General features: G+C 48.3%; 1 protein-coding gene and 1 pseudogene across 1 annotated transcript; one reads left to right on the top strand and one right to left on the bottom strand.

The window, feature by feature from the left end:
• LOC101932492 (olfactory receptor 51G2-like) lies at positions 1-957 on the top strand (annotated as a pseudogene).
• Positions 958-4,846: 3,889 nt separating this feature from the next.
• On the bottom strand, positions 4,847-6,241 carry LOC101950661 (olfactory receptor 51G2-like). Its single transcript, XM_005311801.3, has one exon. It carries the CDS (start codon positions 6,199-6,201, stop codon positions 5,266-5,268), a length of 936 nt encoding a protein of 311 aa, XP_005311858.1. The 5' UTR covers positions 6,202-6,241; the 3' UTR covers positions 4,847-5,265.
• Between the last annotated feature and the right edge of the window lie 10,765 nt (positions 6,242-17,006).

Raw genomic sequence — 17,006 nt, 5'->3', positions numbered from 1 at the left:
ATGGCAGCTTTCAATCATACCTCAGCCAGCCCTGCAGTATTCCTCCTGGTGGGCATCCCAGGGCTGGAACAAGCACACGGCTGGCTCGCCATCCCTTTGTGCTCCTTGTATATTGTGGCAGTCCTGGGGAACTGCACCATCCTGTTCATTATACGGGCGGATCCAAGCCTCCACCAGCCCATGTACTATTTTCTGAGCATGCTGGCCCTCAGCGACCTGGGCCTGTCAGCTTCCACGCTGCCCACAATGCTAAGCGTCTTCCTGCTTAATTCCAGGAAGGTTAATGCCGGTGCTTGCTTCGCCTAGCTGTACTTCATCCACACCTTCTCTGTCATGGAGTCAGCCGTGTTGCTGGCCATGGCCTTTGACCGCTTTGTGGCCATTCACAAGCCCCTGAGGTACGCCTCAATCTTAACCAACGCCACTGTTGCCAGAATAGGGCTGGCTTTCATGGCGAGGAGCGTGCTCATGGTAATGCCAATCCCTGTTCTCCTCTGGAGACTGCGGTATTGTCTTCCCAATGTCCTCTCCCACTCCTTCTGCCTGCACCAGGATGTCATGAAACTGGCCTGCTCCAACAGGACGATCAACAGCATCTATGGCTTGTTTGTGGTCATCACCACGATGGGCTTAGATGCGCTGCTCATTGTCCTATCCTATGTCATGATCATTACGACTGTGTTGAGCATTGTGTCCAAGGAGGAGCGCCTCAAGGCTCTGAACACCTGCGTCTCCCACATCTGTGCCGTCTTGATCTTCTACATCCCCATGATTGGCATCTCCATGATCCACCGTTTTGAGGAACGTGCCTCTCCACTCGTCCCCGTCCTCATGGCCGATGTCTATGTGCTGGTCCCACCAGTGATGAACCCCATCGTGTACAGCATGAAGACCAAGCAGATCCGCAGGAGGATAGCCCAGAGGTTCCAGAGGAAGACGATCCCAAATAAAGACTGAGGGGGCTTGGTCACACTGGCTCTGCATCTGTGCCATCATTCACACCTGTGTCAAATGCATCCCTTTAGATCTGGTAGCATTTGCACCCACTTTGCACAGGTTTTTAAGGCATCATGAGGTGCGAGGCTGCGGCAGTCAGGCCCATCGTCCAATGGGATTCTCCATCAAAGGCAAATGGGGAAAACAATGTAAAGATTTCCCAGAGGTTAGCCACTGGATGGCTACTGGTAGCCCTAGGTAGAGAACAGCTGCTATGCTCCCCACTCACCATCCAACTCCCCTAACTTCAGTAAAGTTATTCTGAGATACTTGCTACGACACCGGCCTGACAGTTGCTTCACTTCTTGCCTCAAACTCATGTGCAGAATTTCTAAGTGTGGTTAAACAGCTGCCACAGGCATCCCACCCAGTGGTGCATGTGGAGAGGCAGTGTGACCTAGCAGACAGAGCATCGGATAAGACTTGGGTTCTAATCCTGGCTCTGCCCCTGGTCTGTTGGGTGACCTTGGCCAAGTATCTTCATCACCCTGTACCTCAGTTTCCCCATACGTAAAACGGGGCTGCTGACACTGACTGCCTTTTAAAGCACTTTGAGATGTACTGATGACAAGTGCTAGGTATTATTAAGCGCTGAGTGAGTGATCCCTGTATAGCCAGTTGCTGTGTCCCATCCCACTCCAGGCCCATACTGCTGGGGCACGGCTTCAATGTGGCCAAATGCACCAGATACCTTCAAGGGCCTATTTTAGCCTGTAAGCACATCATGTCCTGCTTTGTGTCCTTCACATCCCAGGTACGCTGGCAAAGACTGAAAAATAATAATAACTCCTGATCTGAACCCAGAACAGTCGAGTGAGCTCGATCTTTTATTATTTCATTTCAACTCTGCAGAATTACTGCATGGAAATCCCAGCCACCTGCAAAGGGATGGGATGTTTTTACATGTGACAGCACCAAAAGTAGAAAATTTCTGATCTCTTTAAGTTCCGTGTCATAACTTTCTGCTACTGTCCAGCAGCTGGGACGAGGAAGGATGGTCTTGTGGGTAAGGCAAAGTCTCAGCATTTAGGCAACCCATGTTTAATTCCCAGCTCTGGCACAGAGTACCTGCATGGCCTTGGATGATCATTTAATCTCTTTTTGCTTGCCGGCAGGGAGCACGGTGATGGGGGCTGGGAAAGGCCTCAGTTGGGAAATCTCCAGGTGGGCCTGCTTTCCGTCATTGTCCTTTTGGGGGTCACTGGATACTGGTCACTATAAGTGACTTGATGCGGGTTTAGATGGGCCATTGGTCTCGTTCATGTTGGTAATTCCTATGTTTGGCTTAATAAAATCTTCCCCCTTCTTTTTCCCTTGTGTTGTCATGTGGCAAAAAAGGAAAAATTCACAGTGAGTTGCCCCTTAAATGGTGTGTAGGATCAAAGGCTAGGCTTCCAAGGCTGTGCATGTGCAAATGCTGAAGCCCAGCGGCACACGCGTTATTTACTCATATTTCTGATGTTGCCTTTATGACATGTATTGACTATTAAAAAAGAACGTGAACATCGACTGGTTCTAATATTCAAACAAAACTGTTGGGAACATCAGAGAACAAAACCTTGCCTTGCCTTTGTGTGGCTAGACATCTCATCAGAGTCTGCGGGTGGTGTTATCTGTGGTCAGACATGGCCGGGGAGGCACCCAGCTTATTCAAGACATTGCTGCTCACGTCAGCCTCCTCCCACCTGCTCCAAACCCATTGATTCTCCCTGCCCCCTTTAACCTCCCATCAGCTCCCACCTCAGAGCCCAGCTCAATTCTATGCCTTATATAGGATTTACACAGGGCAGGAATGCTCTGTTTCCCAGTTTGAGCTCCACGCCCTATTTTTGGAAAAATACTAGCAGGCCAAGATGGGGTCCAGTACCAGGTGATATGATCACATGAAGCTGCAGTATCAAAACAGCACCCCAGGAAGCTTCTCAGGAAGGTGGGAGATTAGCATGTTCAAACTCCTATTGTTCTCCCTAATGGCCCATCCAGGCTGATTGCATAATATCTGGTGGGTGTTCTCCAGGTGTAAACACAGTTTTAATTGTTACCTAGTCAATATTCCTAACTTCAGAGACAGAAATGATACGTACATACAAATAGGATAATCATAGTCAGTAAATCATAATCTTTCCAATGATAGCTTATATGATTCATCTTGCATAAAATACATCCTAGATATGTTATAATCATCTTATAACAATATTTCTATGGGAGGTAGTCACACTCTAATTTTAGGGTCTCATGTGGCTCCCTAGTGAGACAATCATAGCACATTGAATGTATATATCTTCCCACCACTGCTGTGAGAGAGGACAGGGTTATTACCCACCTGTGCAGAGGCTCAGAGACAGCCAATGGTGCATGGTCACAGAGGGGAAAGGAATCAAACCAAGCTCTGTTGAGTCACAGCGCAATGCACAGACCACAGGCAGCATTCCAGCCATCTGAGCGGTGACAGGCCTGGATGGACTCAGCGAGCAGGGAAAGCAAGGAGCTAGTTACAGAGGTTTGATTCACTGGCCTGTTCTCCCCCTGCCTCAGCAGAGTTTAGAGCAGTCTGGGAGTTGGGTGGAACTCCACCCAGCGGTAACAGCTTCCAAGAGCCTGGCACACTCTGGCCAAGTCCCTGCACACAGGGGCCACCCCAGTGTGACTTCTTGTGGTCTGAGGTAGCCCTGCAGGTGTCCTGCCCTTCCCTCTAAGGTCCTTGCAATAACTGACTCTCAGCCTGGGATACTTAAAACAAGAGCCCCCTTTGTGGGGTCACATTTATTCAGTCTATTCCAAAACACAAGGTCTCCTAACCCCCAGTCCCACCCTCCTCCTTTACTCAAGAGACACCCACCATCCTGCTGGCTGGGGTCAGCGTGGGTTCAGGCTTGCCACATCCCCTGCCCAATCTCTTCCCCTGACACCCTGACGCCTGTCCCCATCACTTCCTACTAGGCCCTTCCGCCTGCTCCTCCACTAACCCTGAGGGTCTCCTCCCCGGCCAGGCAAGAGCTGTGCTGTGATAAGAGCTGCCCTGGAAGCCCAGGCCTCTGTGGGGAGCCTCGAACTCTACAACTTCCCTAAGGGGATGCATCCTGGGGGGCAGAGTCACAGGCTGGGGGCTGCTCTCGGGGCCCCGAGCCACTTGCCCATGACAGGAGGAGGGTCTGGGGCTCCATACAGTGGCTGTGGCTCCCTGGGCAACTCTTAGGGCAGCTAGTCTCTGGCCTTGGGCCTGCAGAGGGGGCGGAGCTCAGATAAAGAGGAGGAGCAGGAGGTGGGGCTTGGGGGAAAGGATGGGGCAGAGGGAGGGGCCTCAAGGGAAGAGGAGGAGCAGGAATGGGGTCAATGCGGGGATGTGGATCCTGCATATGATCTGCTTTTGCTTTTGAAAAGGTGGTCACCCTACACTGAATGGGCTGGGCTGGGATAGGAGCTAGCTGGGCCGCTGTGGGGGAGTTGAGGACCATTTCAACCCTGCAGCAGGGCAAACGGAGGGGAGGAGAAGGAGGGAATCTGGGCCTTAGTCTCTTACCAGGACTCCTGTGTGTCAGACCCTCACTCACATGCTCAGCTCTGCCTACATGAGTAGTGGGTTCAGCAGGTGTGCTGCGTGCAGAGCCACAAACAGAGTGTGTGTGGGGGGGAGGGGCGGCGGTGTGAATGGCTTCTCCTGGGCTGCTGGTGTTAATCATGTCTCTGACATGACTCAGTCATTAGGAGTTGGCTAAGGGGGTAAGGGGAGGGTGGGTGTCTGTGCCCCTTGAATAGCCCCTGTCCACAGCTGATGCAGCCCCATGGATCACGCAGCATCCAGAGCGCTCAGGAAGGGCCAGGACTGAAACTGCCAAAGAAGCTCGGCACCTTTTTTCGTGGCCCCTGGATATTTAACCAGAGACAGGCCAGTGATGGGCCAGTTATAATGCGAAACAACATCCACATCCCGTCTCCTTATTGACTGTATCGAGACTGCTCCAACCGCCGACACAGCTCTTTATGGGCCAACACCCCACCATTTCCAGTCACTCCAGGAACACAGTAATTTTGTAAATGCTGCTGTCTGCCTTGGTCACCTTCCCCCAGTGCACTGTCCTCCCTCACCAGGAAGCAGGAACAGCCCCTATCCCATTATTCCAGGCCTTAGATCCTGCCTGAGCCTCTCTCTGCAGAGTGGAGATCAATTGCTTATGTCATCTCGGATGTAAGGGTCCAGGACGGAATAGGTGGCCCCTGGTTTTCATCTGCCATGTAACCAGTGCTGGCCCCGGGTGATGAACTGACCCATCACTTGACAAACACCCTGATTATCCTCGCACGAAGGTGTTTGCTTTTCACGCTGTACACAATTGGATTCATCAGAGGCGGGACCAGCAGGTAGATGTAGCCCAGGAGAATCTGAAGCAATGGAGGAGAGCCCTTCCCGAATCTGTGTAACACAGACAAACCGATCTCTGGTGTGTAAAAGAGCACAACAGCACAGAGGTGGGAGACACAGGTGTTCAGGGCCCTCAGGCACTCTGTCGGGGATGCGACTTTCAGCACTGTTTTGAGGATCATCACATAAGAGAGGAAGATGAGCAGCGAGTCCAACCCCACCATTAAGAGCGTAATAAACAAGCCATAGATGCTGTTGATTGTGATATCTGAACAAGCCAGCTTCATGACCTCCTGGTTCAGGCAGTAGGAATGGGAGAGGACATTGGCTCGACAGTATCGGAACCGCTTCAAGAGAAAGGGGAGTGGGAATGTTAGGACAAACCCTCTTAACCCAAACACCAGTCCCATCTTGGCTATTCTTGGAAGAGTTAAGATGGAAGCATATCTCAGTGGGTTAGAGATCGCGACAAAGCGGTCAAAGGCCATCAACAAGAGAATGGAGGATTCAATGAATGACAGGGAGTGGATGAAGAACAGCTGGGCAAAACAGGCATCCAGGCTGATCTCCCTAGAGTTAAACAAATATATGCCCAGTATCGTCGGTATGGTGGTTATCGATATGCCAAGGTCTGTGATAGCCAACATGGAAAGGAAAATGTACATGGGCTCATGGAGGGTTGGATCTGTTTTTATAATGAACAGAATGACTGAATTTCCTATTATTGAAATAATATACACTAAGCAGAAGGGGATAGAGATCCAGAGATGGACGTCTTCCTGCCCAGGTAGCCCGGTCAGTAGGAACACTGCAGAGTTGAAGTTGGTGTCATTGACAGCTGACATAATGTACTGGGCAGGTCCCAGGAATTTTGAACTCTCCTTCCTAAAAGGAAAAAGAACAGGAGACTAGTTGATATTTAAGGAGACATTTTTCTGCTTTCAGTGGAAATCTGGAGACTCCCAGGAGTTCAAGGAAGATCAGCAAATACATAGTCTTGGATTTGCAGCAACAACAGAAAGATAGGCATTGCCAGACTGGATCAGACCTGCAGTCCATCGAGCCCAGTATCCAGTGGCCAACTCCAGATGTTTCAGTGGACGGTGGAAGAAACCCTGCAATAGGCAGCTCTAAGGGAAAATTTTCCACTGGCACCCACTAGTTAGACATATTTTTGACATAAACCAGGAAGGTTTAGAGCCCTAACAAGACTTTTTTTTTAAAAAAGTCTCACTACTGTGATTGGAATTTCCATATAATTAGCCCGTCACTCTTTGAATTCTGTTAAGCTCGTGACCCCTGTGATATCTTTTGACTGTGAGTTCCACAGCCTATTTGAGCACTGTGTGATTTTACAATTGAGACCCTCATACACACACCCTTTCTGGCCCTCCACTTCTGTGTCTGGCCCTTTGTATCATGGCATGTGGGTAAAAGCATGGCAACTGCATGGTGAAAATGGTATTTATGTGTCCTACATTCAAGCTATTTATAAATGTGTTTCATTGCCTCATTACACACACACACACACACACACACACACACACACACATAAAATATAATTTTCTCCTCTCCTGAGAGTTTAAATGATGCCACTGCCCCTTTGTCATTTTGGGGGATAAATTCTTAGGGCCGGGTGTTTAATTCAATAACAGTGACTTCAACAGCATTACTTTAGATTTACATGTGTACATTCAATCAGAACAAGGCTCTATTAACTTTCCCTTTACCAAATGTCCCAGGTGATACACTCTGACCCCCAAGAATCCTTTCAAGAGAAACTGAAATGTTTTGCCTGCCCAGCATTGACTGAATTCAGCAAGTTTTATAATCCACACGCTTCTTTTCATCCTCACAGGACCTAAATCCTCTCCCAGTGCAATGGTCTGTAGATATCTGGCAAGTTACAAGCTAACATAGACAGTTACTTCAGCTAAGCGTGGGAGGGGTTGGTGTCACAAATGAGTGAATAGTGGAAATGCTAGATTTGCACTAATATCCAACTGAATGTGCAAGTTACTTCAGCCATTCTTGTGTAAGAGGTGATGAGAATAAATTACATACAATCAATATTACAGGGCCCTTTCCTGCACCTCAGCTCTATTTGCTGAAACACAGACTAGTAGTTCTGGTCTCTCCTGACTTTTTGGCGTGTCTTGCACTGGTATTGCAGTGGGATTGTGTTCATGACTCTGAATAAAAGTTTTAGAAACAGTTTCTGGGGATAGAATCATACAACTGTTCAAAGAAAAAAGAGTTAATAGCACAAACCCATTCCAAACAGTTTGTGGAGTATTTCTGATATACTTTCTAAAGCTTAAGCCATTAAGCAGTAAAGTTACCCCTGCTCCTTCCTGTAGAGATTCCAACAACTCTGCTGCTGGCTTTCAATATACAAGCATCTCATGAACGTTTGGTTTGTAATTGTATTACAATGAAACATTTTGGCCTAACGAATCTTCTTTCAGAGAAGATTTCTCAGGTTAGAGTGGGACTTAAAAAGTAGCATATGTAAACAGAATCTGAATGAACTCTCCTCTGACAGCTACCGGGAAGGGGGAGAGACTTGAGGAGCAAACTGTATTTACATAAACAACCATACTCTCCCTAGATATCAGTAGATAGAGAGGTGTTGCTCAAAGTGTTCAACTTTGGCTGGTGTACAAATCCCTTAGTACTGAATCCAGGGGTAGTGAAATACTATTATTAATGTTAAGTATCAAAGGAGTAGCCGTGTTAGTCTGGATCTGTAAAAGCAGCAAAGAGTTCTGTGGCACCTTATAGACTAACAGACGTATTGGAGCATGAGCTTTCGTGGGTGAATACCCACTTCTTCCGATGTTATTAATATTGTTGTCTTTATTGTATGAATAAAGGGGAGCAAAAGTGTGCTCAACCTGTCCCAAATGAGGTGGTCACCTTCAGCTGAAAGTATCTCATTAAGCCAGTGGCTCGAATGCCAGAGCCCTGTGAAGGTAAGAGGACTGGGGACAGGTATCCCAGGCAGGAGTTGTGGGCTCTCTTTCAGGGTCCCCGGTATGGTTTAATCTGTTCCTATGCACCATTCAAAGATAGAGCTGAATAGACTCTATTGGGAGCCTTTTTTATTGTAAGTGCTGAAATGAGAGCTGCAATCACTGGTGGTGGAAAAGCATTTCTGCCCAGCCTTCTACAAACTTACAGTCACAAAGAGCTATCAGTCATTAATAGATAGACGTGCAGAGGTCACAGCAGAGGCAGGTGGCAGCAGAAGGTATCTGACAGTCAATTGACTAGAGTGGAGCAAGTGGCTGATGGGGCAGCCAGCAGAGAGGAGCCATGGCTGGCGGGGCGGCCAGCCAGAACAAGTGATCAGATGGCAGGTGGGAGGTGAATGATGCACCTCTGAGCCCCAGGCCCTCACTGAACAACGACAACCACAATGAGTGGGGTGTGGGCACAGTAAAGGAACTTTAGGTTGTAGAACTCAAGAGCACGAAGCAGAAGACGTGTCCTGCTCACAGTTTTAGGATTATGAATCCTGCTTGTGGCACTTTCCCTAATTAATGTCGGGAGACTTCTCTCCTTTTATTAAAAGTTTCTTTTCTACACTCGGACTCTGTGATTGCGAGAGGGAAGTATTGCCTCTCAGAGGTGCCCAGGATGGTGTGTAATTTTTCCTGGTTACTGGGTGAGAGCTCGGGCCTCTTCTTTGTTGTATTATTGAAAAGGAACCCCTAGATATTGAAACTGGCTCTGGTAGCTGCCGGCTATGTCTGGCAGAAGGGTTACATGTATGTCGTCTGGATTTCTCCCGAACCTGAAAAGATCAAAACATCTCACCCTTCAGTCAATCGCTTGTCAGCAAACAAAAGTCTAGTAGCTCCTCTGTCCCTGAATTAATAGCTGACTGGTTCTCCTCAGGTTCTATCACTCTGTAGCCTCTATTTGGAGTGGTAACAGGCATTGGGATCAGTGTAGAAAACATTAATTACCTGGGCTCTAACTCTCTAGTACATAGTAAACCCAGCACCTGTTTTTCAGGCATGATGCAGGTTTTCAGGAAGTGCATTTAAAAGTCAAATGCAAGTGGAACTTCATTTCCCATATGAAAGTAGTGTATTGCTCTCTGACTGCCTCTGACCTGTATTCATAAAATCCATAGCAAACGGGAACGGCATTGGGACAGACATGGAGCTCAGCTGCCATAATGAATGTGTATGTTAAACCCAGCTCTTTGAATGTTTATGTTATGGCTAGTTCGGGTTAACTATTAGCATGTTTATGTTATGGCTGTATTGGGTGAAACCAGTTTGGCTCTTCTTAGTTTAACAGGAGGCTGCTGGAAAACAAGCAGGAAGGGAAGTAACAGCTCAAGAAAAGCCATCGCTCAGTCAGCACCCCAGGGAGATTGAGAGATGACACCGGAGCTACAAACTGGGAAGAGCCTATTTCTGGCCTCTAGCCACATCACACAGCTTGTTTTGACAGCGCTGGGAGTCTGTCCAGAGCTGGGGCAGCTGTTGTGAGAATCTCTTCAGACTGACAGGCACAGACAATGCTGGGGAAGTCATAAGGCCTTCGGCCTGCCTGGGTCCCCATCAGAGTGGGAAGGCTTGGGGTCAGAGACATGTACAGACTGTTGTTTGAAAACCCTCTTATTCTCCCATATTACACTTTATTCCTGCTGTTCAGATTAAACAACATTCTGGTTTAAGAAGGGTGGCTGGTCACTCGTCTCACCACTACTCACAGAATCCCAGAGAGAAGAAACACAGGTGCTGGACCCACTTGGACCAACTCAGCAAGCACAGCTGACCTGCAGTGTGCGGTACCCCAGGGCCCAGTCTGAGGGTGGGTGGATCGCAGAATTCCACCCCATGAGAGGGAAGGCTATGAGGCCTGACACCTGGCACTTGGACACCAGAGAGGGTGCAGAGATGTCGGTAGCCCTGAAACTCTGAGCGGTCTCTATAGGGCAGAAAGGCTGGAGCCCCCAGACAGTCAGGAAACAGAAATATGCCTCATCGGCCCTATTACCACAGAGCAACGCAGCTTTCAATTCCTGTGTAAACAATTAAGCCAGATAAAAAGACCTTTGAAAATGTATTTGCTGAAAAAATTTCTAGAAGCAAATAAACCTGGAGGTGATTTGGGAACTAGTCACTGATATTCCATGGGGTCTCCTCTCGCTCAGCCCCTGGCAGGATCGGACCCAGAGCACACGGAAACTCTAGAAATGGTACCCCTTGAGAAATCCTCACACAGGCCATTGGGGTTTTAACACTCTGTGCTCGCTTTGACTATCAGGTTTCTGTGTAGATTGAATGACCCACCGTGGAGCATGGGCAGATGCAGGGGAGCTACCTAGCTACTTAGTGCTGCCTGCCCTCCAGCCCCTTCACTGAGTCACCCCGACAGCCCAGCTGAGTTTGCTATTGCTGCACAGAACGTATGCAAATGGACACAGCTTGCAGCCTTTCCCCTTCACTTCACATTTTAAAGATAGTGAAACCTGCCAACGTACCCAATTCCTGCTAGACACGGAGCTGCTGATACCAGAGGTCTTCACCATAAAGGACAAGGAGTCATTGGAGAGGTTGCATGGGCAGCAGGCAGTATCTGTTCAGCTAGCGAGGGAACTGCCTTTATGAAGTATCCCTGCACATTCCCTTGGAGGCCACTTGGCCATCAGGGAATCTCAAAGGCTTGGCTTAGTGTGCATCAGCTGTAACCTCGTCACAGCCAATGGCAAACTGCAGGAGGCCAAATCACAAGGGATGTGTAGTGATGCTTCCCAAATGGACTGCAGCACAAAACCTGCTGCAGGCTCTATTTCTGGAATCCGGGCTTGTCATCACTGTTCATGTGGTTCTGATTAGTGACATGGCTACCTTGTGGGCGGCCGAGTGGTAACGATGATGCTCTCAGAGCTGTGATCTTGCAGAAATAAGTGATCCTTTCCCTGTCGTCTGCACCCTGCTTCTGGCAGTCAAAGGTTTAGAGACATCCAGAGCATGGGGCTGCGTCCCTGACCATCTCAGCTGATAGCTATTTATGGACCTATCCTCCATGAACCTATCTGATTCTTTTTTGGACCCAGTTATACTTTTGGCCTTCACAACCTCCCTTGGCAATGTGTTCCACAGCTTGGCTGTGCGCTGTGTGAAAAAGTACTTTCTTTTGTTTATTTTAAACCTGCTGCCTATTAACTTCATTAGGTGGCCCCTGGCTCTTATAAAGGGGTAAATATCACTTCCTTATTCACTTTTTCCACTACTGTTGATTTCATAGACCTCTGTCATATCCTCCCTTAGTCGTCTCTTTTTCAAGATGAACATCCAAGTCTTCTTAACCTGTCTTCATATTGAAGCTGTTCATACCCCTAAACATTTTTATTTCCCTTCTCTGTCCTTTTTCCAATTCAAATATATCTTTTTTTAATATGGGGAAACCAGAAGTGCACACAGTATTGAAGTTGATATTTTCTGTCCTATTATCTATCACTTTCCTAATGCTTCCCAACATTCTGTTCGCTTTTTGACAGCCGTTGCACATTGAGTGCCTGTTGTCAGAGAACTATCCACTATGACTCCAAGATCCCTTTCTTCAGTGGTAACAGCTAATTTTGATCCTATAATTTTGTATGTATCGTTGGGATTATGTTTTCCAGTGTGCACTACTTAGCCCACAGGTAAGTGGGGAACATGGAGACCTGGGAGATGGGTCTGAAACAAGAGGGAGTGTGGGCTATAATGGCAGAGAGAAAGGAGGGTCAGGGCAAAACTGGGAGGCAAGATCGAACCAGTATCTTAGATGTCTATATACAAATGTGAGAAGTATGGGTAATAAGCAGGAAGAACTGGAAGTGCTAATAAATAAATACAACTATGACATTGTTGGCATCACTCGGTGGGATAATACACATGATTGGAATGTTGGTGTGGATGGGTACAGCTTGCTCAGGAAGGATAGACAGGGGAAAAAGGGAGAAGGTGTTGCCTTATATATTAAAAATGTACACACTTGGACTGAGGTGGAGATGGACATAGGAGACGGAAGTGTTGAGAGTCTCTGGGTTAGGCTAAAAGGGGAAAAAACAAGGGTGATGTCATGATAGGGGTCTACTACAGGCCACCTAACTAGGTGGAAGAGGTGGATGAGGCTTTTTTTCAACAACTAACAAAATCATCCAAAGCCCAAGATTTGGTGGTGATGGGGGACTTCAACTATCCAAATATATGTTGGGAAAGTAACACAGCGGGGCACAGACTATCCAACAAATTCTTGGACTGCATTGTAGACAACTTTTTTATTTCAGAAGGTTGAAAAAGCTACAAGGGGGGAAGCTGTTCTAGACTTCAAATAGGGAGGAACTCGTTGAGAATTTGAAAGTAGAAGGCAGCTTGGGTGAAAGTGATCATGAAATCATAGAGTTTGCAATTCTAAGGAAGGTAGAAGGGAGTACAGCAAAATAGAGACAATGGATTTCAGGAAGGCGGATTTTGGTAAGCTCAGATAGCTGATAGGTAAGGTCCCATGGGAATCAAGACTGAGGGGAAAAACAACTGAGAGTTGGCAGTTTTTCAAAGGGACACTATTAAGGGCCCAAAAGCAAGCTATTCCACTGGTTAGAAAAGATAGAAAATGTGGCAAAAGACCACCTTGGCTTAACCATGATATCTTGCATGATCTAAAAAATAAAAAGGAGTCATTAAGGTCTTGGTTACACTTGCGAGTTACAGCGCTGTAAAGCCGCCCCCAGCGCTGTAACTCACTCCCCGTCCACACTGGCAAGGCATTTGCAGCGCTGTATCTCCGTGGTCGCAGCGCTGCATGTACTCCACGTCCCCAAGAGGAATAGCGAGTATTGCGCTGCCGCTGCAGCACTGCGGCGTCAGTGTGGCCGCCCAATGCGCTGAGAATGGCCTCCAGAATTATTCGGCAGTATCCCACAATGCCTGTTCTAGCCTCTCTGGTCATCAGTTCAAACTCTACTGCCCTGGCCTCAGGTAACCAATCCTGTGACTGACCCTTTACATTCCCTGGGAATTTTAAAAATCCCCTTCCTGTTTGCTCAGCCCGGCATGGCGTGGAGTGCTATCAGCGAATCTTCCAGGTGACCATGCCTCCACGCGCCAAGTGAGCCCCATCATGGAGCAATGGCGAGTTGCTGGACCTCATCAGTGTTTGGGGGGAGGAAGCTGTACAGTCCCAGCTGCAATCCAGCCGTAGGAATTACGATACCTTCAGGAAGGTATCAAAGGACATGATGGAAAGGGGCCATGACCGGGACGCCCTGCAGTGCAGGATCAAAGTGAAGGAGCTGCGGAGTGCCTACCGCAAAGCCCGTGACGCAAACAGCCACTTGGGTGCTCCCCCCGCGACCTGCCGATTCTACAAAGAGCTGGATGCGATACTTGAGGTTAACCCCACCTCTATTTCGAGCACCACCATGGACACTTCAGAGCCAGTGTCGGGGGGGGGGAGGAGGAGGAGGAGGAGGAGGAGGAGGAGGAGGAAAACGGGAGTGATGGTGGTGGGCTGGATGGAGATGGAGATGGCCGGAATCCCTGGAGCCATGCAGCCAGGAGCTCTTCTCAAGCCAGGAGGAAGGTTGCCAGTCCCAGCGGCCGGTACTTGGTGGAGGACAAACAGAAGAGCAGGTTCCCGGTAAGCGGGTTTTTTTCAGGAAGAAATTTTTTCGGTGCGGGCTCTTTGGGAGAGGAGGGTTAGGCATGCATGCCTAGATGTGGAATAGTGAATTGATGTGGTTTATTACATCGCGGTAATTGGCCTCGGTAAACTCTTTGAATGTCTCATCCAGAACGTGTACAATGCGCTTGCACAGGTTTATCGGGAGAGCCACCGTGGTCCTTGTCCCAACCAGGCTAACGTGTCCGTGCCACTGTGCCGCAAGGGGCGGGGGGACCATTGCTGCACACAGGCAAGCTGCATATGGGCCAGGGCGGAAGCCGCATTGCAGTAGAAGACCCTCCCTTGCTTCCCAGGTCCCCCTCAGCAGCGAGATAGCGTCCAGGACGAGGTCCTGTGGAGAATGTTGGGACAGTGTTCAGTGTAGGTGCCCCCTAAAGCTGTTGGATTTCCCAAGGCACAGAAACCCAGAGGACAGTGCAGGTCTGAAACAATCAGTCCCCCTTACTCACCATTTTGAGGATCCCATGGGATATGTGTGCTCTGTTTCGGATGGGAAAATTATGCAATTGTGCAGACCTTGTGTGTTTTCTACTCCTTAAGTGCGGGGGAAATCATTACTCTGTCTGCTATAAACAATGCTGCCTCTGTTAAATGTTGCATTTTGCCTATACAGCTGCATCAACCTTGAGACCTCAGCCGTCCCTCTTATCGCCTGCTCAGAGACTGCAAAGACTCAGGAAGAGACCGTGAAAAAGCAAAGAAGACATGCTGCAAGAAGTGATGTGGCAATCTAGTAAAGAGAATGAGAAAGCACAGAACTGGAGGGAGAGAGAAAGCAGGATCCGCCAGGAAAACGCAGTGCACCGGCAGCAAAGCACGGAGCACCGGCAGCAAAGCACAGATCAGCTCAGCTCATAAGCATCCTGGAGTGCCAAGCAGATGCTATCCAGGAGCTCGTAGCCATGCAGAAGGAGCAGTACCGCAAACGCAAATGCCACCCCCCGCCACAGCCCTTGTCCCAAAACTTTTTCTGTTGTGCCCCACTGTCACCTCCAACCCACTTTCCCCAACTTCCGTGTTCTTCACGCCACCCACTGCCTCCAACACCAGTATCTTCACCACCCAGCCCTGAAAACCACAACCCTTACCTTCTGCACTCAACCCCCATCACCATGCAGTATAGCTATCCTGAAGTGCAGCACTCACTGCACAGCACACCAGACAGGACATACGCGAATCTGTGATTGTACTGTTCCCCACTCCACCCCCTTGTTTCTTTTCAATAAATATTTTTTTCTTTTCAATAAATGGATTTTTTGGCTTTGAAAACATTCTTTATTATTGCATAAAGTAAAAGACTCCTTAGCCCAGGAAATAAACAGGCACTGCAAATCTCCTTGTCTGCTTAGCAAACACTGATTCCTAAAGACTGGAACTACTGCAGTTCACTCCGGTGCAGGGCACCAGATATCACTGCTGGTTTTCAGCCTCAAATTGCTCCCTCAAGGCATCCCTAATCCTTGCAGCCCCACGCTGGGCTCCTGTAATAGCCCTGCTCTCTGGCTGTGCAAATTCAGCCTCCAGGTGTTGAACCTCAGAGGTCCATGCCTGAGTGAAGCTTTCACTCTTCCCTTCACAAATATTATGGAGGGCACAGCACACAGATATAACTGCGGGGATGCTGTTTTCGGCCAAGTCTAGCTTTGTGACGGGTTGGATCACAGAAACCCCCTTGGGAGCTGCCACCCGATGTGCAAAGACTACCCCTGCTCCTGTTTTCCCTGCCAGCTCAGGACTCCAGCACCCTGTCTTGCTGAGCCAGACACTCCCGTCTGGCTCCAGACACAGATCCAGGGTCTGAATCACTTGTCCCAAAGCTGCAAGTTTACCTGAAAACAGCTTACAGAAGTGCGCTTGTCTTTAGCGCTCAGATGCTCAACTCCCAATGGAGTCTAAACCCAAATAAATCCGTTTTACCCTGCATAAAGCTTATGCAGGGCAAACTCATAAATTGTTTGCCCTCTATAACACTGACAGAGAGATATGCACAGTCGTTTGCTCCCCCAGGTATTAATACATACTCTGAGTAAATTACTAAATAAAAAGTGATTTTATTAAATACAGACAGTAGGATTTAAGTGGTTCAAAGTAGTAACAGACAGGACAAAGTAAGTCACCAAGCAAAATAAAATAAAATGCGCAGATCTATGCCTAATCAAACTGAATACAGATAATTTCCTCACCAGTTCCAGAGTGCTCCCTTTTACAGGCTAAGCTCCTTTTAGCCTGGGTCCAGCAATCACTCACACCCCCTGTAGTTACTGTCCTTTGTTTCAGTCTCCTTCAAGTATCCTGGGGGGGGGGGGTGGAGAGGCTCCTTCTTTAGCCAGCTGAAGACAAAATGGAGGGGTCTCCCACAGGTTTAAGTAGACTCTCTCTTGTGGGTGGAGACCTCCCTCCTCTGCAAAGCCCAGCTCCAAGATGGAGTTTTGAAGTCACCTGGGCAAGTCACATGCCCCTGCATGACTCAGTCTTTGCATTGTCCACATGGCATCTTGCATGTCTCCAGGAAGACTTCTCATGTGGATTGGAGCATTCCAAGATGCATTGTTCCCTAAGTGTCTCCTGATCAGGTACTTAACCTGGCAAATTCCTTCCTAAAGAAGCTGACCAAATGCCTCACAAAGCTTACTTAGAAATCAGGCAAGCATACAGCCCATATTCTTAAGCTCGAGTAGAAAATGATATATATGTACAAATAGGATGAATAGATATAGTAGATCACAACCCTTACGGAGATATGTTACATGGCACAGGCAGCACAAAACATATTATGTCATACATACATTTATAAGCACCCCCTCCCCATAAAGCCTTATGGGGTACACTGTCACAAGCTTCCCATACAGAGATCACCAGTGGGACTTTAAACGGCCAAAGGCACACTCCACAGTCATTCGGCACCAGCTCAGCCTGTAGTTGAACAGTTCCTTGCTGCTGTCAAGGCTCCCTG

Source organism: Chrysemys picta, chromosome 1 (assembly GCF_011386835.1).
Source record: "Chrysemys picta bellii isolate R12L10 chromosome 1, ASM1138683v2, whole genome shotgun sequence".
NCBI lineage: Eukaryota > Metazoa > Chordata > Testudines > Emydidae > Chrysemys > Chrysemys picta.
Note: the sequence above shows the minus strand (reverse complement) of the source record. Positions and strands in the feature narration are given on the sequence as shown.